Source organism: Dendrobium catenatum, unplaced genomic scaffold, assembly GCF_001605985.2.
Source record: "Dendrobium catenatum unplaced genomic scaffold, ASM160598v2 fragScaff_scaffold_1021, whole genome shotgun sequence".
Classification (NCBI taxonomy): domain Eukaryota; kingdom Viridiplantae; phylum Streptophyta; class Magnoliopsida; order Asparagales; family Orchidaceae; genus Dendrobium; species Dendrobium catenatum.
The window spans coordinates 2,863,300-2,885,920 of NW_021319483.1; the positions used below are offsets into that span (position 1 = coordinate 2,863,300).

The following is a 22,621-nucleotide window of genomic DNA, read 5'->3' on the forward strand; positions in this document are numbered from 1 at the left end:
GACCCGAAAAAAGGAGTTTGATCCTGTTTTTGGACCTGAAAACTAGCAGTTTTTTGTTCGAATCGGATCATTCGGGTCGGGTCGGGTTAACTCGGACCCGAAGCGGGACAAGTTCGGGTCCGAAAAACCGATCCGTTTCTAGATTCGGGTTGACCCGAATAGTACTGGATTAATTTTAAATTTGATCCGAACCCGACTCATGACCCGAATTTGACACCCCTACATATGTTATTACTTATTGACAAGTAGGCGAAGTTCAATTCTGTCAGAATATCAGTTCCCATCCGTAATTCTATGAAAAGATCGGGGCATTTTCCCAAGCGAGTGCTTCTGTTTTCTCTGTTGTTTCAAAGGGCGTAGGGTTCCAGGATCCCAAGCAGCGGAGTTAAATTAACAGAGAAGAGACCAAGGCGCAGACTTTCCTTTTTCTCCCCAGTCACAATCCCCGCATATTTTAGCCTTCTTTTGCCCCTCCGGTTGAAGCTACCTTCATCCTTTTATTTCCCGAATCCGTGTCGGTTTCTCTCCTAGGGTTTTCGTTTCTGTGCTCGCCGAGAATGGGGTCTTCTCTGCCTCCGAAGGAGGCCAACCTCTTTAAAGTCATTGTTGTAAGTTCCATAATTCATTTTTGCATCGGATGGTTATATTTCGAATTGAATCGGCATCTTTGCTTCTTCACTTACCTCTACTGCACATGTTTATGTTTGGTGTTGCTTCTGTGCGATGGCGCTGCTGTTTATTTGAACTTTCTTCGCTTGTGGTTTGTGCTAGGTGGAAAATCGTAACTTTGAATCGATTAAGCTTGGAAATTTCATGTGGTGTGGTCCGTGCTGGATTGTAAATATGTCAGCTTTGTGGGCAATGGGTAGTTGCTTTTATGCGTTTTTGTTTTACTCTGTCTTTTACTGTTGCTGTGGTCTATTTTGTGTTGGCTATAAATTTAAGTTGGATGGTATATTGGTGGTGGCTTGTTACTGATGTTGTTGTGGATTGGTATTGCTTGGTACTTATGAAGATGCTTTCTTTTTTGATGAAATATTAAAATACGATTCACTGGATATACTTAAAATCATTATGGGGAAATAAATACTGTAGTGATCAGTATTGCAATTTCAAATTTGAATTTTTAGTATGCATATGGCGCCTTAGAAAGATTTAGGAGCTGCTTGGATGCATGTGAGATTTAGTAAATCTTTATGGTGTAAATCTAGAAAATTATTTGGTTGTCTAATTCCTTCCAGCAGAGAATTGGGTGTTTGTTTGTGGATTGGAATATTTCAAGAGAGTTAAAAGACTTGGTGAATTAAAAACAAGTGAATTACTAATGTTAGTTTAACATTAGGCCCTATTAATTATGCTAATATGATTATCTATGATCAGTGAAATTAATCAATCCTTCAATTTGCATATCTCAATCCATGTTGAAGAACCTGCAAAAATACCCTTTAAAATTTCACTTTGTGTGATTCTCTTTCAACAACATAATTATTACTATAAACACTACAGTTATAATTATCACTATAAATTAAGTTTTATGAGAATCACTACATAATAATTGTGTATTACATAATAAGTAGTCCAGCAACATCAATACAACAATACCAGGAATAGTCAATCAACAACATTATAACCAATCACATTAAGACATGTGATATGTTCCTAATTTAATTGGCCATATCTGTTCTTGATCATGTTAATAAATGCATATAATTGCCATGAAAATACCACAACAATTAATTATTTTCACAAAATAAATTTAGAGACACATGCCAATTACATATATGGCCAAGCATCAATTATTTCTAAATATCTAAACGACATCAAAGCTCCCTAACCATTACTTTTACATAATGCATCCAAAACACAACTGAAACATGAATTACCATAAAACTCTTCATCATGCTAAATATGTAATAAAAAACATCCAAGCACTAGTTATGCCCTAGTTACTCGTTCATAAAACATAAACTAACCATCAATATGAAAACATCCCTTCCAAACACAAACATAAATGAACACTTGCTCATTACCGTCTGAATGAGTAGCCTAATTGGCTATGATGGATGTTTGGTGTGCATATTGCAAATGTTCTATCCTTAAAGACTAGACAATCTTATAGATATAGCCTTATTGTCAAGATTAGTGTTGGATGCATCTATATCAACCAACATACTCATATTTGTGAGATATGCTGTGTGTCTAGCTTTGATATTCAATCATAGATGGGCTATGACACTTGCTGATATGCTTCTCTCTCAGTTCGTTTTATGTCCTCATATGTTGCTTCTACCAGAATTTGCATGCCCTCCTTTTTAAACTTAACTCATTTGCATCATTAGATGGTTTCTTGGGTTTGTAGCTGTTTGAGCTAACCCCTCTAATTTAATCCCTTGGATGTGGTCATATGATGTTCATTAAAAAATTGGGGTTGTTTGACTCTATGGTTGTTAAATGACATTAGGTTGTGGAGAACATAATCTTGAATCTTCAGAATCGAGAGGCCAAAGAGTTCTATACTATTTATTGATCCAATGTGTGCCTTATGTTGGGTCAACATTAGCACATCTTTGCTTTTGATTCATTTGTGAAATAAATGGATGTTCTAATGGTGGAGTACGATTTAGACATTTATGTGCAAGATTGTCATTGTTATATACTCTCAAATACGTCATATGGTGGAATGTTTTTTTTTAATGATAATCTTTTACATGGTTAAATGTTAATTGTCAAGTTGAACATAAATGAGTTGAAAAATTATTTTTTATTATTAGGCTCAGTAATTCAAATGTGGTTCTAGTTGTTTTTCAAGTAAATGCTAAGTTGGATGGTCATGCAGCTTTAGTGTTGACAGGGAATTACTTGCCATAGTTGTTGGGTTTCCCTCACATTTTGACTCGTACTCTAGATAGGGGTGGAAACGAATCGAGTATTTTCCTAATAGAGTTGAGCTCGTTTAATTCTTACTGAGCTCATTTAATTCTTATTGAGCTCGAATTTGAGCTCAAGGTGAAACTCATCTCGTTAAAAAAATTTAGACTCGTGCTTGGCTCGTTTGGAAAGCTCGAGCTTGACTGGATTGTTGGGTTCGATTTCTTAGTTATAAATTAAAATTTTTAGTTTGTTTAAGAACTTTTACTTTTGACATATGCTCGAGAACTTTCTAAGATTTTGTGTTATTTGAATTTTCTATGGAATTTTTTTAGAAATGAAGTCAGTAATTATGGGAGATTGTGTTTAGGAGGGTGAGCACTTCTAATGTGTTCTGCCTAGTAGTATTGTTAATATATCTTATCCTTGCCTACTCACTGGCGTGACATTGTGGCATACTGTAAATGGTTAGTGGCAGTTAAAAGGTGGGGTGATTTTAAAATTTTTAAAATTTTGATTTGTGCTATTGCCCAATACTCTTAGCTAGCATTGTCCTGCTTTGGAATCTGCGTATAACGCAATGCAAACTGCATTTTAAATAAGCCAGCTTGTAACAGTGAAACGATGCTATGAAATTCTGTGATATATCGAACTATATCAGCCGTGTTAACGTTTTTTCCTTTGTGAGCAAATGCTCATGCAGAGTTGACCTTCTTCTGTTGGTGGTAGCATCACTTGATTATGAAAGCACTCACCTTCAAGCTACTCCATTTTTTATCTCACATAATTTTGTGGGTAATATTTGGACATTTGCAAGTTTGTTGTAGTGCATTACTACATTTTACTGATTGCATTTTCTATTTAGTTGTTGCCTCAAGTTATCTTTTTTTTTGCTCAGTAGAAGTGCTAGATTATTTGTTCTTATAGTTGTCCATTTTGTGAGGTGGTGGAATGAGTGCTATTCCTCAGAAGGAATGTACCATTATTATCTCTGTTTGTAGTATTAAATTAAGAAGCTTTTCGTTTATTAATAATTTATGTCTTACATTGTTCTTGTCATCACAGAAATCCTATGAAACCAAGCAATATAAAAAGGGTTTGAAGGCTGCAGATGCTATATTAAAGAAGTTTCCTGAGCATGGAGGTAAAAAATTTGATGTTTAATTGATAGTCTATTTTTGTGTTCTTTCTTAGGTTATATGTTTGATTTTTTTTTTTTAACTTTTATGTGATATTTTATTGCCTTAAGCTATACTATAGAAACCCTTTCATGTAAATATTGTTTACTTATTTGCATTGCATATATCCTTGATTACTTTCACATAAAAATCTTTTAAGCTTGAATTATCTCGTATGATTTGAGGTAAATTGTGTTAACTGTTGGATTTCTATATGCCCTCTTGGATCATCAAAAGATCAAAATAAATTATTGAATTAGTATTGGCTGGCCGACTTACTCTAATTTTGGAGTTGGGATTTCATTGTTGGTCCTTCAACTTGGGCTATGATATAGTCGTTGTGAAAATATTTGTTGGGACAAAGTAGATAGTGTTTTATTGACAAACCAAATGATACTAAGCTAGACCAATATAACGAAGGACAAGGACAATTTTAAATCCACTCGCCACTAAATAAACATAAAATCACATAAGCTATAAAAGTAAAGTTTCTGATGGCCACATTATACAAATTGTGACCTAATATTTAAACATCTTTGTTATGTAATAAAGTTTTAAATGGTAGATTAAAGTGACAAAGCACATACTTGTTAAGGTGAGCGCCACCTTACCCCTAAGGCACACAAAGTCACCCCATGCAAGTGGCAAGAAGCAATGTCATCACATTTTTTTGTGAGATTAAATTTGAAATGATATAATTTATGAAGTCTTTGTCATCATCATCAGTTTTATTCTAACTATTTACGGATGGCAGTATGAATTCTTAGTCTCTACAGCAACATCACTGCCAAATGCTAAATCTGTGGAAAAAATTATGGAGTAGCCTAGATTTGATAGTATATGTAACTTGCTTTCAGCCTTTCACGAAATAATAACTTCATATGAGTTGTAAATATTATGTTATTTTCTGTGTAAGAAAATCAATATATGAAAAGTCAAATATACTCGAGTACAAAATGGAAAAATAAAATGATGACTTCTAATATTCTGTGCCAAACTTATCCTGAGATAAGGTTAACGGACATGGAAGAATAAAAAAAAAGAAGTATCAAATAATGAAAAGGAATATATGAGTGAGTGAATTTCAGCTCTATTTTATAAAGAAAATAGCGGTAAAGGATGTGAAAGTTGGATCTAAAAGTGTTAAGTGGGGATAATAATAAAATGCTAGAAGAAGATGATGTGGAAGTGATTGATGTTTGCTCTATTAATAAGGAGGAAGCATCAATTTAACAATATGTTTAAAGTCATTTAGATTTGCATCCTTCAACATAGAATGCATTACATTGTTTAGCTCATAACTTGTAAGAAAATGAAAAATGAATTGATTTTAGCAAATGTCCCAAGCATAATAGCACTGAAGGTGCCTAATGGTTAAATAGATATGTTGTTAGGTGCTATTGCATCATTGATCTTTGTAAATATCTATCATCTAGCAAATTGCATGGTGAAAAGGTTGTGCTCTCCTCAAATGTAATTACCCAAGTGGTCTAATTGAAATCTTCATCGTTATTCATGTCGAAGGCTTTCCATCAAGCAATAATTTGTATTCAGTTCATTTGTTTTTTATTGGTTTATCTTATTATTTCTGTAGTTAGAACAAGCCTGTAATGATGATTCAGAATGTTGTATTTTATTTTCTACTTTTAGGTTAGTTCATATTGTTTGGCATAGTTTCAATTTAGATAATTCCAGTAATAAATTGGTGATACTGTGATAGTTAATGGTTATGTTGGCCTGTCTGTAAATGATCTGATTTTGGCTTGGGCGTTGAAGCTTGGAATTTAATCTAGTTTTGAATTTTGACTTAATTAATTTGGACAGTGGCTCTTTGTCTCTTATAGTTATTCTTAGGCTTGCCTTTGCGCATGGTTTTGATGTGGGCTTTTGTGGGCATTATGGGTAGTAGTTTCTCCAGCCCTTACCTCAATTTTTATGGTGGTTGTGAAGGACAATGTTATTTGTTATTTTGTGAGTGTTAATGCTTATGGAAATATTTCGAAGCTTTTCATTTCCTTTTTGTTTGGTTGGTGGCGCGTGGGTGCCAAGCTTATCCAAACTTGGCACCCAATTACACACAAAGGCCAAAGTGACCACTTTTCCATGACTGCTTTTGAGAAGTTTGAAGATTTAATATCTGCCTGTTAAATAACCACACCAATTGCAATAAGTTTTGTAATAATGTTAGTCATCAAAGTATTCCTCAGGCATGTAATTCTGAAGTTCTAATTGCAGAATTTACCTTTCTTTGCTGATAGCACCATGCACTTGGATATGGGAGTTCTTCAGTTGTCTGTTTTTCTTTTTTTTTATTGGTCTTTTCATACTTGCTTAATTGTTTGAGGATCTTGCTAATTTGTTCTAAATTTTTTGTTTTACTTTTTTTTTTTTCATTTTTCAACTTCTATCAGAAACCTTGTCCATGAAAGGATTAACACTGAACTGCTTGGATCGAAAATCTGAAGCTTATGAACTCGTTCGACGAGGTCTTAAGGTTAGTTGTTTCAAAGAGTACAGCTTGGTGAATCATTTTCCTCTTTTGTTTTTTGTCATTAATTTTACAGAAAATCTTTTCGTTTGTTGGTATTGTTTGCAGAATGATCTTAAAAGCCATGTTTGCTGGCATGTCTATGGATTATTATATCGGTCAGATAGGGAATACCGAGAGGCAATTAAATGCTACAGAAATGCTTTGAGGATAGACCCGGACAATATTGAAATTTTAAGGGATCTTTCCCTTTTACAGGTTGGGATTTTTCATGTCTGTATTGTTTTATTACTACTAGAATGGATTAGATTTTGCTGCAAAGTTCTTGATTTACTGGATGGTTCTTGTGCTTGTGCACTTACCCTGTAATTGTCACAAGTTTTAAGACTTTTTAAATATATTTACACTTTGCATTATGGCACTGCATCATGATCTTTTATAAGTACAAATATAAAGGTTTTTCCTTTTCTGGCATAGTACAAGCCCAATAATATATCTAATATACTACCAACTTTAAGTTGGTTGATGAAGTTAACTTTTGGGACTCATCATGATCATATTTGGATTGGCATATACAGTGATCAGTTTTTGGCAAATGTATTGCTTGCCTTCTATAGCAAAAATGGTTATGCTTAACAAAAATTCTACTTGCCTAGAAAGTAACTATGCACTTTCTAGCAGTTTCTATGAGACTTAGGCTTCATTTGGTATTGCTCCTCTTGACTAATTTTTTGAAAAGCAATTTTGATTTATTTGAGAAATATGCCCAAATGATCATCACGTGTACATTCTCCATGATTTCATCAACTGATCAGCATATGAATTGATTAATCAAGAAACTCATATTTCTATGTTATAGTATGATGATTTTAATTTTTACAGCACAACGCACATATCTATATCAAGTTTTGGGTATCACAATGATGGTTGTTTTATATATCAAATCTACTATAGTATTGGGTTAATGATTATTGAGAAGCTATGTATTATTTTTCCTGCAAAGTGAATATATATTGGACTTGGTCTTGTTGGTCATCTGTATACATTCACACTCAGCCTCCTCTATCTCTCCATTTTTTTTCTATACTAGATCAAAGAGACATAAATATTTTTCACTTATATATTTTTTATTATTCTAAGTTTCTATTTAATTTTGTAGGTGTCTCATAAATTGTAACAATGCCATTTGCTAACGTTATATACTAAGCCACCTTAATTTTGAATATATATTTTATAAGCATTTCTATACACAAAAATATGAATTCAATGTTGATCCTTCGTGCACCATTACTGTAATTGAAAATTCTTTTATCACTTCACAAGTACTTCTATCATAATTATCTTCACAAGTACTGGTTCTTCTTCTAGCTAGCTATTTTTAATTCACTTTGCTAGAGAAAATTAAGAAAGGCTAATAATGCATCTGAAGACAATTGTGGGGGGCATAATGCACCCCTTCTTGAGGATCAATCCAAGCCATAGACATGTCAAGACCCATGGAGGGTTGATTTGCCTAAAATTGATTGTGCATGAGAATATGAATTGAGTGACGTAGGAGAATTGAATTAAATGAAGTAGGATTTGATAAAGTAATATGATAGGAAATACTTGAGTTCGCAAGTAATCCTATTGGATCTACTTGAGTTCGCAAGCAAACTTAACCAAAATCAGTAAAATCAGCAATAAAAACGTAGAAATGTCGTAGAAGAGCAAGCACACGATAGCAACGTCTTTATAGAAAGCAAAATGAACAAACACAATGCAAGATACAAGAGATCCTCAATTCGAGAGGAGGATCGTTGATGTAGACAAAGGGGGGGTCAACACTAGTCCAAAATAAATCAAATTTTGGTTTCCCTTGAGTCTACTAGCTCAATCCATTTGAGCTGAAATTTTAGCTCATTTATGAGCTGGTCTTTAGTTTATTTATTGAACTAAGGGTTAGCTCATTATTAACTATGATTTTAGTTCATATTTATCTCATATTAAATGTACTTTTTATGCTTTTAATGTTTTTAATTATGTAGGTCTCTTGGAATTCCAAACCGGCTTTTGGAATTCCAAGATTTGCTTTTTCCATGGTGGCTCCTTGAATTCCACCATAGCTTTTTGTGCCTTGCCCCCTTGGATTCCGGCCGGCCGCTGGTTTCCCGTGCCTGGGCTCTTTCCCGAGGCCGTGGCCCCTTGGTTTCCGCTTGGCCTCCTTGGCTCCCATGGCTACCTCTTCGGTTCCATGGCTTGGGATGTTTTTTCGTGCAATGCATTAATAGGTTTAATGCTCGTGATGTTTAGGTTCTTGTGTTAATTAATGTTATGTGTCTTTTGGTCTTCCCCTTTCATACCTATATATATGGGGGGGTATTGTAATGTTTGAAATAGTTTAGTTAAGTTGAATATGATGTGATTTTTGGAAAAAAATCTGTTAACCTGCGGGTTGCTTGGAAATCCTGCGGGCTCTTTCCACTCTTCTTTCTCATCCCCTCCGGAAATCCTGCAGGCTCTTTCCACCCTTCTTATCGGGCTTCTAATCTCTTCGTCTCTCCGCAAGTGCCGCTCTATCTGTATCCTTCTTCTCCAAGTGCAGCAACTTTAGGGTGTCGTCATTTTGTTTGCAAGAGTCATTTGTAGTCTTTTAATTTCTTCTTTTTAGTTTTATTTGAATTGTAAGAGTTTGTTCTTTCCTCTTCTAGTCTTTGCTTTGTCGGTGTCGTTTAAGTTTATCTTTGTTAAGCAAAAAATATAGGGTCCCCTATATTTTTTGCTTACATCAATCGTCTCTCCCAAATCTCTAGACAAGAGAGTCTAGAGCCCAAACACCAAGAACCCTAATTTTTCAAGTAATCAAAACATAAACTCTTTCTAGTCCCCTCATGCACTTTAATACAAAAACTTTCCTAATTTGATTTCTCTCCCAAAGCTCTAGCCGCCCCCTCTATTTGATTTTGAAAACATAATGATCAGTGGGGCCCATCACTTTGGGAGGACAACAGGAGAGGAGGCGGACAAGCTTCGCCTCCTATAAACTTGAGCCGGCACTCAGCCTGTTCAATATGAACCGGTGTAACATAATATTGATCAAATGATCTCTCTTAGTTAGGAGTACTCAGTTCGACTGCTGTTTTGTTCAGTATGACAAAAAGATGACCTCCCATTGAGGTATAATAACAATATGGTTGGTTCGATGGTCCAAATAACCTCCCGCTCAACACAGTAGAAAGTCAAATTGACTCAAAAGAAGAATAAGAAATAGAGTGTTAAAAGCTAGACATTAAATAGTGAAGATCATGAAAAAAAAAAAAACTTTAAAGCACTTTTGAACCACTTCCAACATTTAAGTACGTGTCTCCTATGAATAAGGTAAGAACATCCTAGACTATGGCCTACAAGATCTTAAGATTGAACTATAGATTAACTGAGGCAACAACACTTGAAATTTAGAATAAGATGCCAAGTTGAAAAGAGGAATTACCTCCTTACTGCCATGACACGTGTAATAATAGATGCGAAAGGTTTTCAGATAACAACTTGAGAGGGAATACCTAAAGGCGACCAACTTAAGAAGTATTTTTAAAAATCATGAGCCATCACAAATAACTTATTTCTTCTTTGTCGGGAACTCGCGGAGAAAGATATTGCAAAAAAGTTATACTGCTTGAAACAAACATTTTTTACAGGAATTCTCTCTCCCCTCTCAAATAACCAAATTAATCCGTAATAGCAATCATGATAAATTTTAATTATATAATTATATAATTGTATTAGACTTTTTCTAACCATGTATACCTTCCATAAATTTTGTGAAGGTGATATTCTTTGCAGGATTGACTTGATAGTATCTATTCCATGCAATTGCAATGCAAACTTTATGCAATTTAAATCTTTCAACATCTTGGAATTGGACTATAGTAGCTTTTGGTGCTTTAACTAGAGTTTATGATGTCGAACAGAGAAGTGGGGTTTATTTAATTTCTGTTTTGAATTCGAATTTGGAGGGAAACCAATCCAGGAAAGAACAAAGAGGAAGGAGAGAGAGAGATGGGAGGAGGGGGCTGGCGGCTTGGTGAGGTGGCATAAGGTTAGGGGGGGGGGTGAGTTTCAAGCTTGTCTAATCAAGGACCTTTAATTGAGGAAAAAGATTTAAATAAAATTCAAATTGAAATTGATTTGGACTTGATTTAAGGACTTTTCTAAAATAGGTTGTCTAATTTAGGAAGTATTTCAAAATTCAAAATTGATTGAATGATTGAAATCAAAGCTTTCTAAAGGAGGTTGTGTAAAGAAAGGAAAGTAATGATGGGAGGTTTGAATTTTGTAGGTAAGGAGATTGGGATTGGGTGAGTTTCTAAAATAGGGTTGTTTTAATTTTGGAAAGTTTTTGAAATTCAAATTCAATGGAGGGAAGGATAAATAGGTGGTTAATTATTCCCCTAATTGAATTCCTTAACAAGGAAAGGAATAATTAAAATAGGGGAGAGAGAGGGGCCGACCTAATGAGGAGGGAAAAGAAAAGTTGTCCACGTACAATGTATGTGGACCCATGCATTAATGGGAGATTGGAGAGTTAAATCTGAAATAGTTTCAGATTTAATATGATTGAAAGATTTCCTAAAATAGATTTAGGTTATTTAGGAAATAATTTAAAATTCAAATTCATTTGAATTTGAATTCGGAAACTTTCCAAATAAGACATGAGCTAATTTAAGAAAGTAATGATGGTGAAATGAAATTGGAATCAAGGGAATATGGAGGGTGGGCTGGCAGTTGGGTGTAGGGGAAACATGGCCGGCGGTGGGGGGTTTTTAAGAGGTATTGGTAATATTGTTGTCTTGAAGCTGATTATTTAATTATCATGACCTAGCCTGATAGCTTGGAAAATCAAGGCATGTACAGTCGGTTAGACGACTATTTAATCCTTTCCAATTAACATTGTAGATAATCTAATTAAAAACATCTTTTGTTGTATAAAGAGCCACTAAACCCCAATATTTAGTTTAAGGGTGTCAAAGCGGGTCAATAGGTTGGGTCTAACCCAAATTGACCCGGGTCCAAACGGGCTGACTCTAACCCGATCCGGTTTTGCAAACGGGTCAAGAATTTAAACCCAGACCCAAGCCGTGTGGGCTACCAGGTTGACCCTACCTGATTTGCAAAAAATATCTAGGCATCACATTTTTGTGTGTTAATTTGTCCACAAAATACGCCACCATGCCTTTAAGGGATAGTGAAGAGCGCAGTCTTGTTTCCAGATAGGAGATTGTGGGAGTTAATTTGATTTGGGGGAGCTGGAGGAGGAACGGGAAGTTGGCAGCTCTGGCAAACTTGGCAATAAGAGAATCCCATTCTTAGAACTATAATCCCTGGAATGCATCGAGATGAATGAAGGGCGGAAAAAGGAAGCATGAGAGGCGTCGGTTTCATTACCTTGGTTGAGTAGGTTGTCGAGCCTAAGTCGATGGCGAAAGCCAAGAGCTCTAATAGCTTGCTGTAGTCAAAGAGAGGTCGATCGGGGAGAAAAGGGTATGGGCTTCTAGAAGATTCAGAAATGAAAAACGGACAGAGATGGGAACTTTGATGGGGAGAGACTGGTAAGTGATGTCGAAGAGTGGAGACTCTGAATGAGCATGGAACATGCCGCTGCGGTCGGTACCTGGACACCAGCAGCAGCGGTAGCGCCATCGCGGTGCAAGCCATCAATGTTAGTGTATAGAAGGGAGCTATACATCATTGTAGTGCGGGTAGTGAAGGAAGTGGGAGGAAGCGGATTCGTTGCCATTGTCGGGGACTAGAAGCAGGCGAGGCGGGCAAGAGCTAACACAACGCAAAATGGGTGCGTTGTGGGAAGCCGGATTGGACTTGGGACCGACTGGTGCGCACAGATCGGTGGCTCGTGGGTCAAGTCCAGGTTGATTTCGGATTTTTGGGTAAACCTGAACCTGACCCTGTTTATAAACGGGTAGGAAAATGAAACCCGAACCCAACCCCCTGTCAGGCAAATGGGTTGACCCGAATCCAGAATTTTCAATATTGGGTCCGGATCGGTTTTCATGTCGGGTCAATATTTGACACCCCTAATTTAGTTAATAGTCAATCTATACACAAAACAATTTTATTTAATACATATCTAATATATGAACTAAAATGACATACATATGATTCTTAAATGCCTATTCTGACTCGCTGCTCTTCTACGGTACATAGATCATTTTGTCACATTTTCAATTTAGAGCCTAAAACATAAACATTTGATAATGGGTTGAGTTCATACAACAAAACTTAGTGGCTAATTATAATTTTATAATATACCAATTTCAAAAATATAAATAAAACAAAAATTATGTGAGTAATTATAAGTGATCATTACATATTTTATCTATACAGAATTTACACATATAACATTCAGGTGAAGCATATACAACATCATGGTGTAAAAGATAACATATTTTGATTTATTTATCATATTAGATCTTTTAACATAAACATGTCTCAGTAGCATCTTCTAAATTGTACATTTGTACCATTAAGGTACTTTCTTTTCCATTTCTATGTTTTTCTATTTTTTTTTTTAATTTTTAGTGCACGGTTAAATTGCATCACCAACCAGTGTCATAAGGTGGTTAATTCCTTTATTTAACATGCATATACATTTCCTCTCATTATATTCCTTTCATTATCTTGTCTTATATTTATATTTAAATTTGGAGATGAGTGGTTTTCAATAATATTTTTTTCACATTTAATGTTTAATACAATATGAGAGTAATTATGCAAATGAAAGAAAGAGGTCTTTTGATTATTTCTTTGATGTAAATTAGTATTATGAACTCTGTCAAATATACAAATGAAAGGTCATATCAGTTAATGATAGAAAGAACTATAATAGCTATAAGATAGAAATGTAATCACCCACATTGACTTTAAAGATTTTAGCTTTGCGTTGTTAATCCTTAAGCTATGTCTTCCCTAACTGGGTGCCTATAATAATACATTTTTATTTAAATCACAAATTTATCTTCTTCATCGAATTACAATTATCTCATTATGATTAAATCATTATCCTCTTATTCTTATTCAAATTGCTAAGTTTTAATCTTAGTATTTCTAAGTAATTTCACAATATAAAGTCAATTTGAATTCTAGAATTTATTATCATAAATTTATTTATAAAATTTCAACTTCAAATGTATACCTCAAAATTCCTGTATGTTCTTCCTTAGTTCAAAACAAATAACATTTCCTCTTATTTCCCTCCTCTCATGCCTTCCTAAATTCTGGCACAATTTCATGGGAAATAATTGCTAATGTTAATTAATTATGAAATAATAAAAATTCTCAATTGATTTCATATTTAAAGAAAAGAAAAAATGAATATATTTCCAATACCTTACTTAAATACTTTGGTTGAAATTGACGTTTAATTTTGTTACCTAAATCTTGTTTGGCTTGATCTCATGCAATACTCTTCCCGATTTCCTCACTCCAAACTCCTAACAAAATTCCTTTAACATTTTAAAAACTAAAACTAGGTTTTATCCGTTTAATTAAATGCAATGGTTAGTTTAACTTTATCTCAATTCGAGTTTACTCGAGAGACCGCACTTAGTCTCCCTCTCTTGCATGCCAATAAGCTCTTCCTGACCTCCCCTTCATGTATCTTTATAGTTTTTGCATGTGGTTTCGTCTCCTCGCTCTATCCTTTTATTTGTTTTTGTATTTGCTCACCCTCGGCTCCCTATTCTCTTTCATGGCTCGAGTCTATGTAGGATGATTGAACTACAATGTTGGTTCTCTTTGAACTTGCGTTGTTTATTTTGAATTGACCTTAACAATTTCTTTGAAGTGGCCAAGCTTGTGTTGGTTTGAAAGTTGAGTTTAATGGTTCTGTGTTTTTATATGAAATCCTTGCATTTGAATTTTCTAGTTTGTGAACTTTGTAGAATTAGATTATGATCTTGAAGATGTTTTTAGTCATTTGAATCAAGCAGCTGTCATTAAGTTCATAGAGCATTGCAGTGAAGTAATGAATTGAGGAAAGTTCAATTGGGTGAGGAAAAATTATTGCACAACAAAATCATCCTTAAACATAGACAAAGGTATACAGGTGCTTCTTTTGATTTGAATCCACTTATGATCCTTGAGAGTTTAGACTTATTCTTGTGTTGGGTCAAAAAATTTGTTGTTGCCAAGCTTAAATTAAGGGTTCGTTTGACACATATCTTTGGCTATTTTTCTTTTAACCATTGCCATAGTTACATTTAATTATCAAAATTTGTTATGGTGAGCAATAACTTTTTATAACTACATTTGCTAGAGCGTGGTAGTTGTAAGAGTATTATTTGATTTTTTTTCAAAAGAGAAAAAATATATAAAATATAAAACGTGCGGTAGTTTTCAAATTATTTACTTTTTGTTATAACTATTTGTACAAATTGTTGCATCCTCACTAGGGGTGTAAATGAGTTGAGTATCCGCTTAGTTGAGCTAAGTTTGTTTAGTTCTTATTAAGCTTGAGCTCAACTTTAGCTTGTTTACTGAGCTCGACGTTGCCTTCTTAAAAAATTTATAGGCTCGAGCTCATTTGGAAAGCTCGAGTTTGACTCAATTGTTGAGCTCGATTTCTTTGTTTTAAATTACAATTTTCAAAAATTTTTAGAATTTTATTTTTAATATAGAATTAGTTTAAAATATTAAAATATATTATATAATGTCATTTTAAATTAATTTTTAAAATTATTTTAAGTTATTCAACGAACTTTTGAGCCAAGCCAGGCTGAGCTCGAGCTCGAGCTTATTAAATATATGGGCTTGTTAAATATATGAGCTTGAGCATGCTTGGCTCACTTACCCCCCTACTGATCATATCCCAATTAACTTGTAAATGAATTGTAGTATCGGTTGCATAGTTCTTTGGTTGATTTATATGCTTCTGCTTATGCAATTCTGTTTGTTTGAGTTTCTACTAAGGAACGGTTCATTTCCTCTACCTAATACCATCATATGATATCATAGATGCCCTTTAACTTTATTAATTTGTTTATCCTAAAAAATCTAGTTTAGAAGCTGATCATTGTATCTAAAAATTTATTTCTAATTTTATGTAAAATCTATATATTTTAGGAAAATTAGTGTGATTGACTTTTATAGGGAAGTTAGAGGGCCTGTTTGCATACAGGTTGGATTTAACTCGAATAGGATTCAGTGTAAATCCTGTAATTCCAGAGTTACTAAAAATTGAAGGTGTAAAATGCTGAAAGCTGTTTGGCAGTATAAAGGTCCAGTCTCATTAAATATTGATGTACTGTTTAGATACTTATTGTAGGATTTAAAGTCTGTTAGTTGGAATAAAATTTTAAAAATAATTAATATTAATAAAATTAGTGCTTATTCCATAATTATAATGAAATTAATCAAATCATACTGAATTATATTTATTATATATTAATATACTAATAAATAAGAAAAAATATAAGTTATATAATAAATTGAATTCTTCTTATCTATTAAGTTGATTTTTATTATTACTATAATCTGTAAAGCAAAGCAAATGAAAGAAAAAAAAGCAGAGCATAAGTAAGAAAAGCTGATAGGAATCGAGAAAGGGGGTTGTATTCTTCTCTGCCATTGCTGTCTATTTCCATAATCTCTCTTCACTTGGGTCTTTGTCCATGTCCTATAGCCCTAAGCCCGTCTAGGGTTTGCTTGTCCTCGCCGCGTTGCTACTTCGGCTTCACATGAAGTAGTGTTTTGAAAGAGTCGCTTTATGAAACTTTTCCTCCTTCAACGACGTTATTGTTTCTATTGTATTGGAAGTTGCTATGGGAGCTTGCCACAAAGGTAACAATATTTCTCCCCTTTTGCGTGCTTCTTTAGCTAAATTCGTAAATCCGCCAAAATATAGGATTTACGAAATCCGGGATTTATAAAAAAATGTGGAAAGCATCCTGAAGTGGAGCTTAGACTTACCGTGAGATTCAACTTTGTGTTTTTTTAAAGTTTGGCAGGATTTAGCTCTAATCCTGCCTAAATCCTGCATCCTAACCGACACATAGTGTTTCTGTAGGTATCAAAAGCTTTTTATTTTGAAGGAAATAGTCTTTGCCAAAACTTTGCTATTGAATTTAGCTTAGAAGCGTGCAACTTGCTTATGGAAATTCTATGTTTTAGGCTTTCTGTTTCTTTCAAATGTATTGCTTTTAAATAATTAGGTTTGTGGTTTCGGCTTCTTTTTTAAAAAAATACTAGTTTTTTGTGTCTTAAATGTTCTGGTTCTTTTACATATACATTTGCTCACATTAGTCATTTATGACTTTTTCTGCGCAAAATTTGCTGATTCCTAGCTGTAGATGTATTCCTTCGTAATAAGATTTTGTATATTCCTGTTGTAATTCTCATCTAGATGCGCATATTTTGTTGAAAATAAAATTGTCGTGTCAAAATGTCTCTTAGTGTGAAGATCATGTCTTTTACATCTTTCTCGTATTTATTGTCAGGCACAAATGCGTGATCTGACAGGATTTGTTGAAACGAGACAGCAACTTCTGGCACTAAAACCAAATCATCGTACAAACTGGATTGGTTTTGCTGTTGCACATCATCTTAACTCCAAGTATGCTGTAAAACATTTTTCATTTTTCTTGTTATGTTTTTTGTTTTCATTTTAGTGCTTCTATGCCCCAAAAAAAAAAAAAATCTTAAACTGTAAAAACAGAGGATGTGACATCATATGGAACTGACCCGTTCCTCTTTTATGTTTCATTTTAAACCTATTTTCCTTTTTGTTGCTGTTTAGCTGAGGCATCATGCCTTTAATTACATGCTTCCCCACTCTTTGCATTTTCGTAACAAAGTGTGCTACATTTTTAAGTAAGTATCATCCCATTCCATTTGATATTAAGTTCATAATGGATACTTGATTGCAATTAATTAGGAATTTAGAGTTCTAAAGCCAGTCTGTTGTTACATATATTTATTTGGTTTTAGTGCATGCTCAGTCAGTTACATATATTTATGTTTATCTGAGAATTTTCATATTGAGTTGATATGTATTTCATAAGCCAGCTATTATATAAATGATATTCATTGCTTGTATTAGTCTTTATCCAGTATTTTCCAAGAAGCCCATTCCTTCTGAAGGAATTCTTGTTTAATGAGGGTGAGTTCTATGATATTGCTATTATTGAGCTTGAGCGCATGTTTTGGTCTCTTTCACATTTCCTATTTTTCTGAGAAACGCAATTTTCCATATTTTATGTGAACACCATGTTTTTTAGAGATAAATATCTAGCACTCGCTTTTGTTATTATAAATACTGTCAATTATAATTGCTGTTGTTCAAATAACGTGTGATGGTTGTTTTATCTTCTGTATTCTTTTAATATGGTTTACTTGCAACTTTGTTTGTCTTCGCGGCCCCTATCTTGCATACTTGTTACAATAGCTGACTTTTGTTATTTGTTAATATTCTTCTAACATATTAATCATTTGCTTAGCTCATATGGACGTTCCCACCAAATTATTCTGTTTTTTTGTTCACACTAAATGTTTTTTTTTTTTTTCTTTTAGTTGTTCAAAGGCAATTGATATTTTGGACGCCTATGAAGGGACACTAGAAGATGATTATCCTCCTGAAAATGAGCGCTGTGAACATGGAGAAATGCTTTTGTATAAGGTGATTTGTAATTTGATTTCTCATTTAAGTTTTATGATTTAATAGTAATAAATTTGTAACGTTCTATTCTATCTGTTTCAATGTCACTAGTATTGCTGTTGTCTTAAACATCATCAGCTCATACTTGCGAAGCTGGATTCTGACCCAGAGCTATTTGTATTAAAATGATAATGGGATAGAACTTGGCAGTCAGGCTTTCTTAGTTCTTTTACCTTTTTATTACTGTTTTTTAAATTATTGTGTGATTGGTGGTGAACTACAAATGTTTGGCAGCAAAGATGTCATTAGCTACTTTGGTGTGGTAGTAATGAAATTGTTAGGATGGACACGTCCTAAAACTAGGAAGCACATAATGCCGAGTGATTTTATTAGAGATGGTGTAGGATAGGCACTGGAGGGCCATGGAAAATAGAATTCAGTGATTTGCACATGTAATTATGAGAATAATACGAACTCCTAAGGATTGTAAACATAATATATTTTAAATGCATTGGAAGGTGAATAGTTTGACCAAATGTGTCTGCGTTGGAAATTGTAGAAAAAAGGAACACTACGTGCAACAACACTCACCTTAAATGAGTGGAAAAAAGAAATTTTAAAGCGGCCTGATGGTTTGTTTAATGCAAATGATTGTGATTCTGTGATTGTTGGAAAAAAAAAAGTTTATTTCTTCAAAAAACTCATTTCTTCCTTTTCTTCTATTTTTTTTTTAATTATTCGAGTCATACCTACACATTTATATTTGTTTGTAAATACTGCGTATTTGATGAAATTGACATTTGAATGATGTGAAGAGTGTTCTTAATGCTTTTTAGGTGTTTATTTCATTTAAAAACCTATCATTGGAGAATTTGGTATTGAGCTGAATTCTCCACTATCGTTTGCTTATAGTTTTATAGTATTACATATGTAAAATAAAGAGGCATGCATTGCTCTTGTCATGAAAGTGAGTACGTTGGCCTTGATATGCACAAGCTGAAGAGATACAGGGAAAAAGATCTGAGGATAGGATTTTGCACTGTTATTGTCACGATGTTCAACTGATTGCATTATGGATGTTAAAGTATTGCCTATGTGATTCAACAAGGGTACCTTTACTGGTAGCTTACAGCGATAGAGCATATGTTACTAGCCATGCATTTTAAAGATTCGCAGGCCTTGGGGCGAACTGAACTTCAATAGTTCTCTGGAAAATCATTTTATGTTGTGTGATAAGTAGTGTGGTAGACTCAACTTCCCCAAGCCACCATCACACTAGGGCACATCACATCTACTCAGTTGTGCTTGCACCCGAGTTGATAAAATGTTTGAAAGCATCCTCTTGTCCTTTTGTATGAGGTAGTGTTTTAGAAATCAGACTCTTGTGGGAACTATTACTTTAAAACTGCTAGATTGTGCTCATCTTCTCAAATCCAGTGGATGTTATGGATGCTGTGTTGTACTTTAATCGTTTCCCCATTACAGATGTGTTATCCGTTCTTAATAATAATTTCTGGAGATTGATTGTGGCTGTCTTTCCAGTTCCTCTGCATAATTGTTTTGTTCTGGAATTTTTTGCCTTATTATTCTTCATGGAACTTATCCCGTATTAGCAAGAGTATTTTAAGTGTTAGTATTTCTTTTTTGGTGGCAAAATAAGTTGATCTATTCTGTATGCACAATACAGATGTCTACATTTCACAAATTTTACTTACGTTGTGGGTATTTTGTTCTAGAAGAGATTTTTGCATATTTCCTCTGGAAATGCTAAATATGTTTTCTTCAGGTATCTTTGCTGGAAGAATGTGGTTTGCTTGACAGAGCACTTGAGGAGATGTACAAGAAGGAGGCAAAAATTGTATGTCTGATGATCTGATCCCCCTTGATGTTTGTTTAAAAGAAGATTAAATGCATTACTTTTATATTAGCATACTATTTAATAGACACTTTTATGCATATTTTATGTGCTTTCTCATCTTGAGCCATCTTCAACAGCTTTATGTTAATTCTCAGCAAAATCATTGAATTTATTTAATGGCATCCGTCAATTTATTAATTTTAGTTTAATTTTGAGCCAGCATTTTATGATTCATAGATAATGCATGTCTCATAATGCTAATCAGGTAGACAAATTAGCATTCAAGGAACAATTGGTGTCTATACTAGATAAACTTGGTCGCGTAGAGGACGGAGAGAAATTATATAGGTCACTGCTTCTTATGAATCCAGACAACTACAGGTAATTTTTGTCAGCACACCATGTCGTTGTTGTTTTCTTATTGCTTTTTAATTACATCAAACGTTAACATGTCTTTATAATATTTGCATCTTTATTTACTAATTGCAGCAAGCAAATTGGTTTCTGACTTTTATTCATGTCATTGCGCTCATTAATTTGGGTGTCCTTTAAGCTATTTGTTTGATGGTATCTTTTATTTCATTTATCTTCCTCGCCCACCCTATTGAATCAACCCTATTAGTTGGTTCTGTAAATGTTTTTGGTGGAACTTATCAAACCAACCTGATCCCTATGTTGCCCTGATTTCTTTTCAAATAGTGTGTGGGCCATCTATAAGTACCCAAATAGAACCTAACCTAAGCCTACCAATTTGACGCAACTGAACCCTTCCCAATTCCTGGTGCCCTGGCAAATGGAAGTTGATGTAGTTTATTGTTGACCTCCCAGAAAAGCCGAAAACCCTGCGTAAATCCCGCTTAAACCCCACATACCTCGTACCTGTTCAGTGCCGTTTACGTCACTTCCCATAATTCGCCCGTCTCGATCGCGTCCCCCCTCCTCGCTGTTAAAATGACGACGAGTGACCCTTCGTTTTGATTCCCGCATACAAGCCTACAGCTTGCAATCCGCTTCTTCTCTTGCCAAACTCCAAAGCTCGATGCCATACCCATTTGATCACTAGCTTCCTCACACTCGAAGACCCCCGCATCCTATCATCTGCACACCTCCAACCTATGATCCAACCGACCTCAGCCATAAGCCAAGCTGGCCCATGTCCTTCAAGACCAAGCCTTCCAAGTTCCAATCCTCCTTCACTGCCCCGATCTCCTCTTATATCCAATCCGAGCACCACAGCTCGATTCGAAGCCCCGATCTAATTGACAAACCCTTCACTCAGACCGGCCCCCATGTTAAGCCGTCCCACCTCCAAGCTCTGTTCGAAACACCAATCCAAAACGCAGACCTTCCAATCCCGCTGCTACAAGCCCCGTCGATCAAGATCTTACCGTTTTCACCTCCCAAACCAATTTCGACAATTCCAATCGACTCCCAACTGTCTGCGGCCAAGGATCCCTACTTTCGATCACTTCCTTCCACGCTACTATAGCCTACTCCGATCTCAATTGATCTGCAGTCGAGCCCTACCCAGTAGCCGAAGGTTTAGTCCACACCGAGTCCCATCTCACTGTGTCGTGAATCCCAACTTGTCGAATCCCTTCAGTCCTACAACCACACTTCATTCACTTCCGATCCATCTCAACTGACCCTTCCTCCTACATCCAGTCAACTCCAATGTAACAAGATGCAGCTCTCAGCCTCTTCACACCCTAATCTTCATATATAAGCTATTTTAGAAGTCCAAGAACATGCACCCTTCACTCAACATTCCAATAGCCTTTAACAGAGAAAAATTCTCTCTCTATTATTATTATTATTATTGTTGTTGTTGTTGTTGTTACCCAGTAAAAAAAGAGAAAGTAAGAGAAAAAAAAAGAGAAGAAAAAATAAAAAAAAAAATTGGAAAAGAGTGAGAAGAAGAGGATGTGTGCTTTTATATCGCCGTCAACGCTGGTCCCAATCAAGGTATAAATGATTTCTCAAACTCAAAACTCCTCAAACCCCATTTTCGGTGCTCGCGGTGCACCATAAAATCACATATACATGCTTTTCTCTAGCGTTGTGGGAGGGAATCCAGTATGAAGATTGCGGCGAGGTGGGCATGCCATGTACATGCTTTTCTCTAGCGTGGCAGGGACAACATTAAGTACCCTTGTACGTGCCTCAGTGCCTGCTGGGAAAAATTGCATCTTTCAAACAAGTACCCTTGAAGACCCATACACGCCTTTCTCTGGCGTGGTGGGATTGAAGACCATGGCCGCGGTGTAGTTCGACACCTACCATACACACTTTTTTTAAGTATCGTGGGAAGGTCCAGACTCCCCAAATTTCCCCTAAACAAGGGATACGTTGGGAGGTTGCCGTATTTTTCAGTGAACATAGGACTTAAATGAACAACATAAGACTGAACTTGTAGATTACCGAACCACGAGGAACTTGACTTGAACAAATTAACAGGGACCGAACATTAAATTGAAAAATGCATGGTCATGACCAAAATACAAATGGCGAATAATAATCTGGTCATGTAATTGAATATCAAAGAATAATCCATAGGATAAATGACAACCTGCCAATTAATATGC

The 22,621-nt window shown here is 34.9% G+C and overlaps 1 protein-coding gene across 1 annotated transcript in view; it reads left to right on the forward strand.

Annotated features, from left to right (window-relative positions):
- The first annotated feature begins 280 nt into the window (after positions 1-280).
- LOC110106279 (N-terminal acetyltransferase A complex auxiliary subunit NAA15) overlaps positions 281-22,621 on the forward strand; it is a 46,220-nt gene continuing 23,879 nt past the window's right edge. The window contains exons 1-8 of the mRNA XM_020836114.2: positions 281-608; positions 3,934-4,012; positions 6,458-6,540; positions 6,643-6,792; positions 17,022-17,137; positions 18,094-18,199; positions 19,965-20,036; positions 20,302-20,417. Of these exons, the coding sequence (XP_020691773.1) occupies positions 558-608; positions 3,934-4,012; positions 6,458-6,540; positions 6,643-6,792; positions 17,022-17,137; positions 18,094-18,199; positions 19,965-20,036; positions 20,302-20,417 (773 nt within the window). The 5' untranslated portion in view covers positions 281-557. The remainder of the gene's footprint in view (positions 609-3,933; positions 4,013-6,457; positions 6,541-6,642; positions 6,793-17,021; positions 17,138-18,093; positions 18,200-19,964; positions 20,037-20,301; positions 20,418-22,621) is intronic.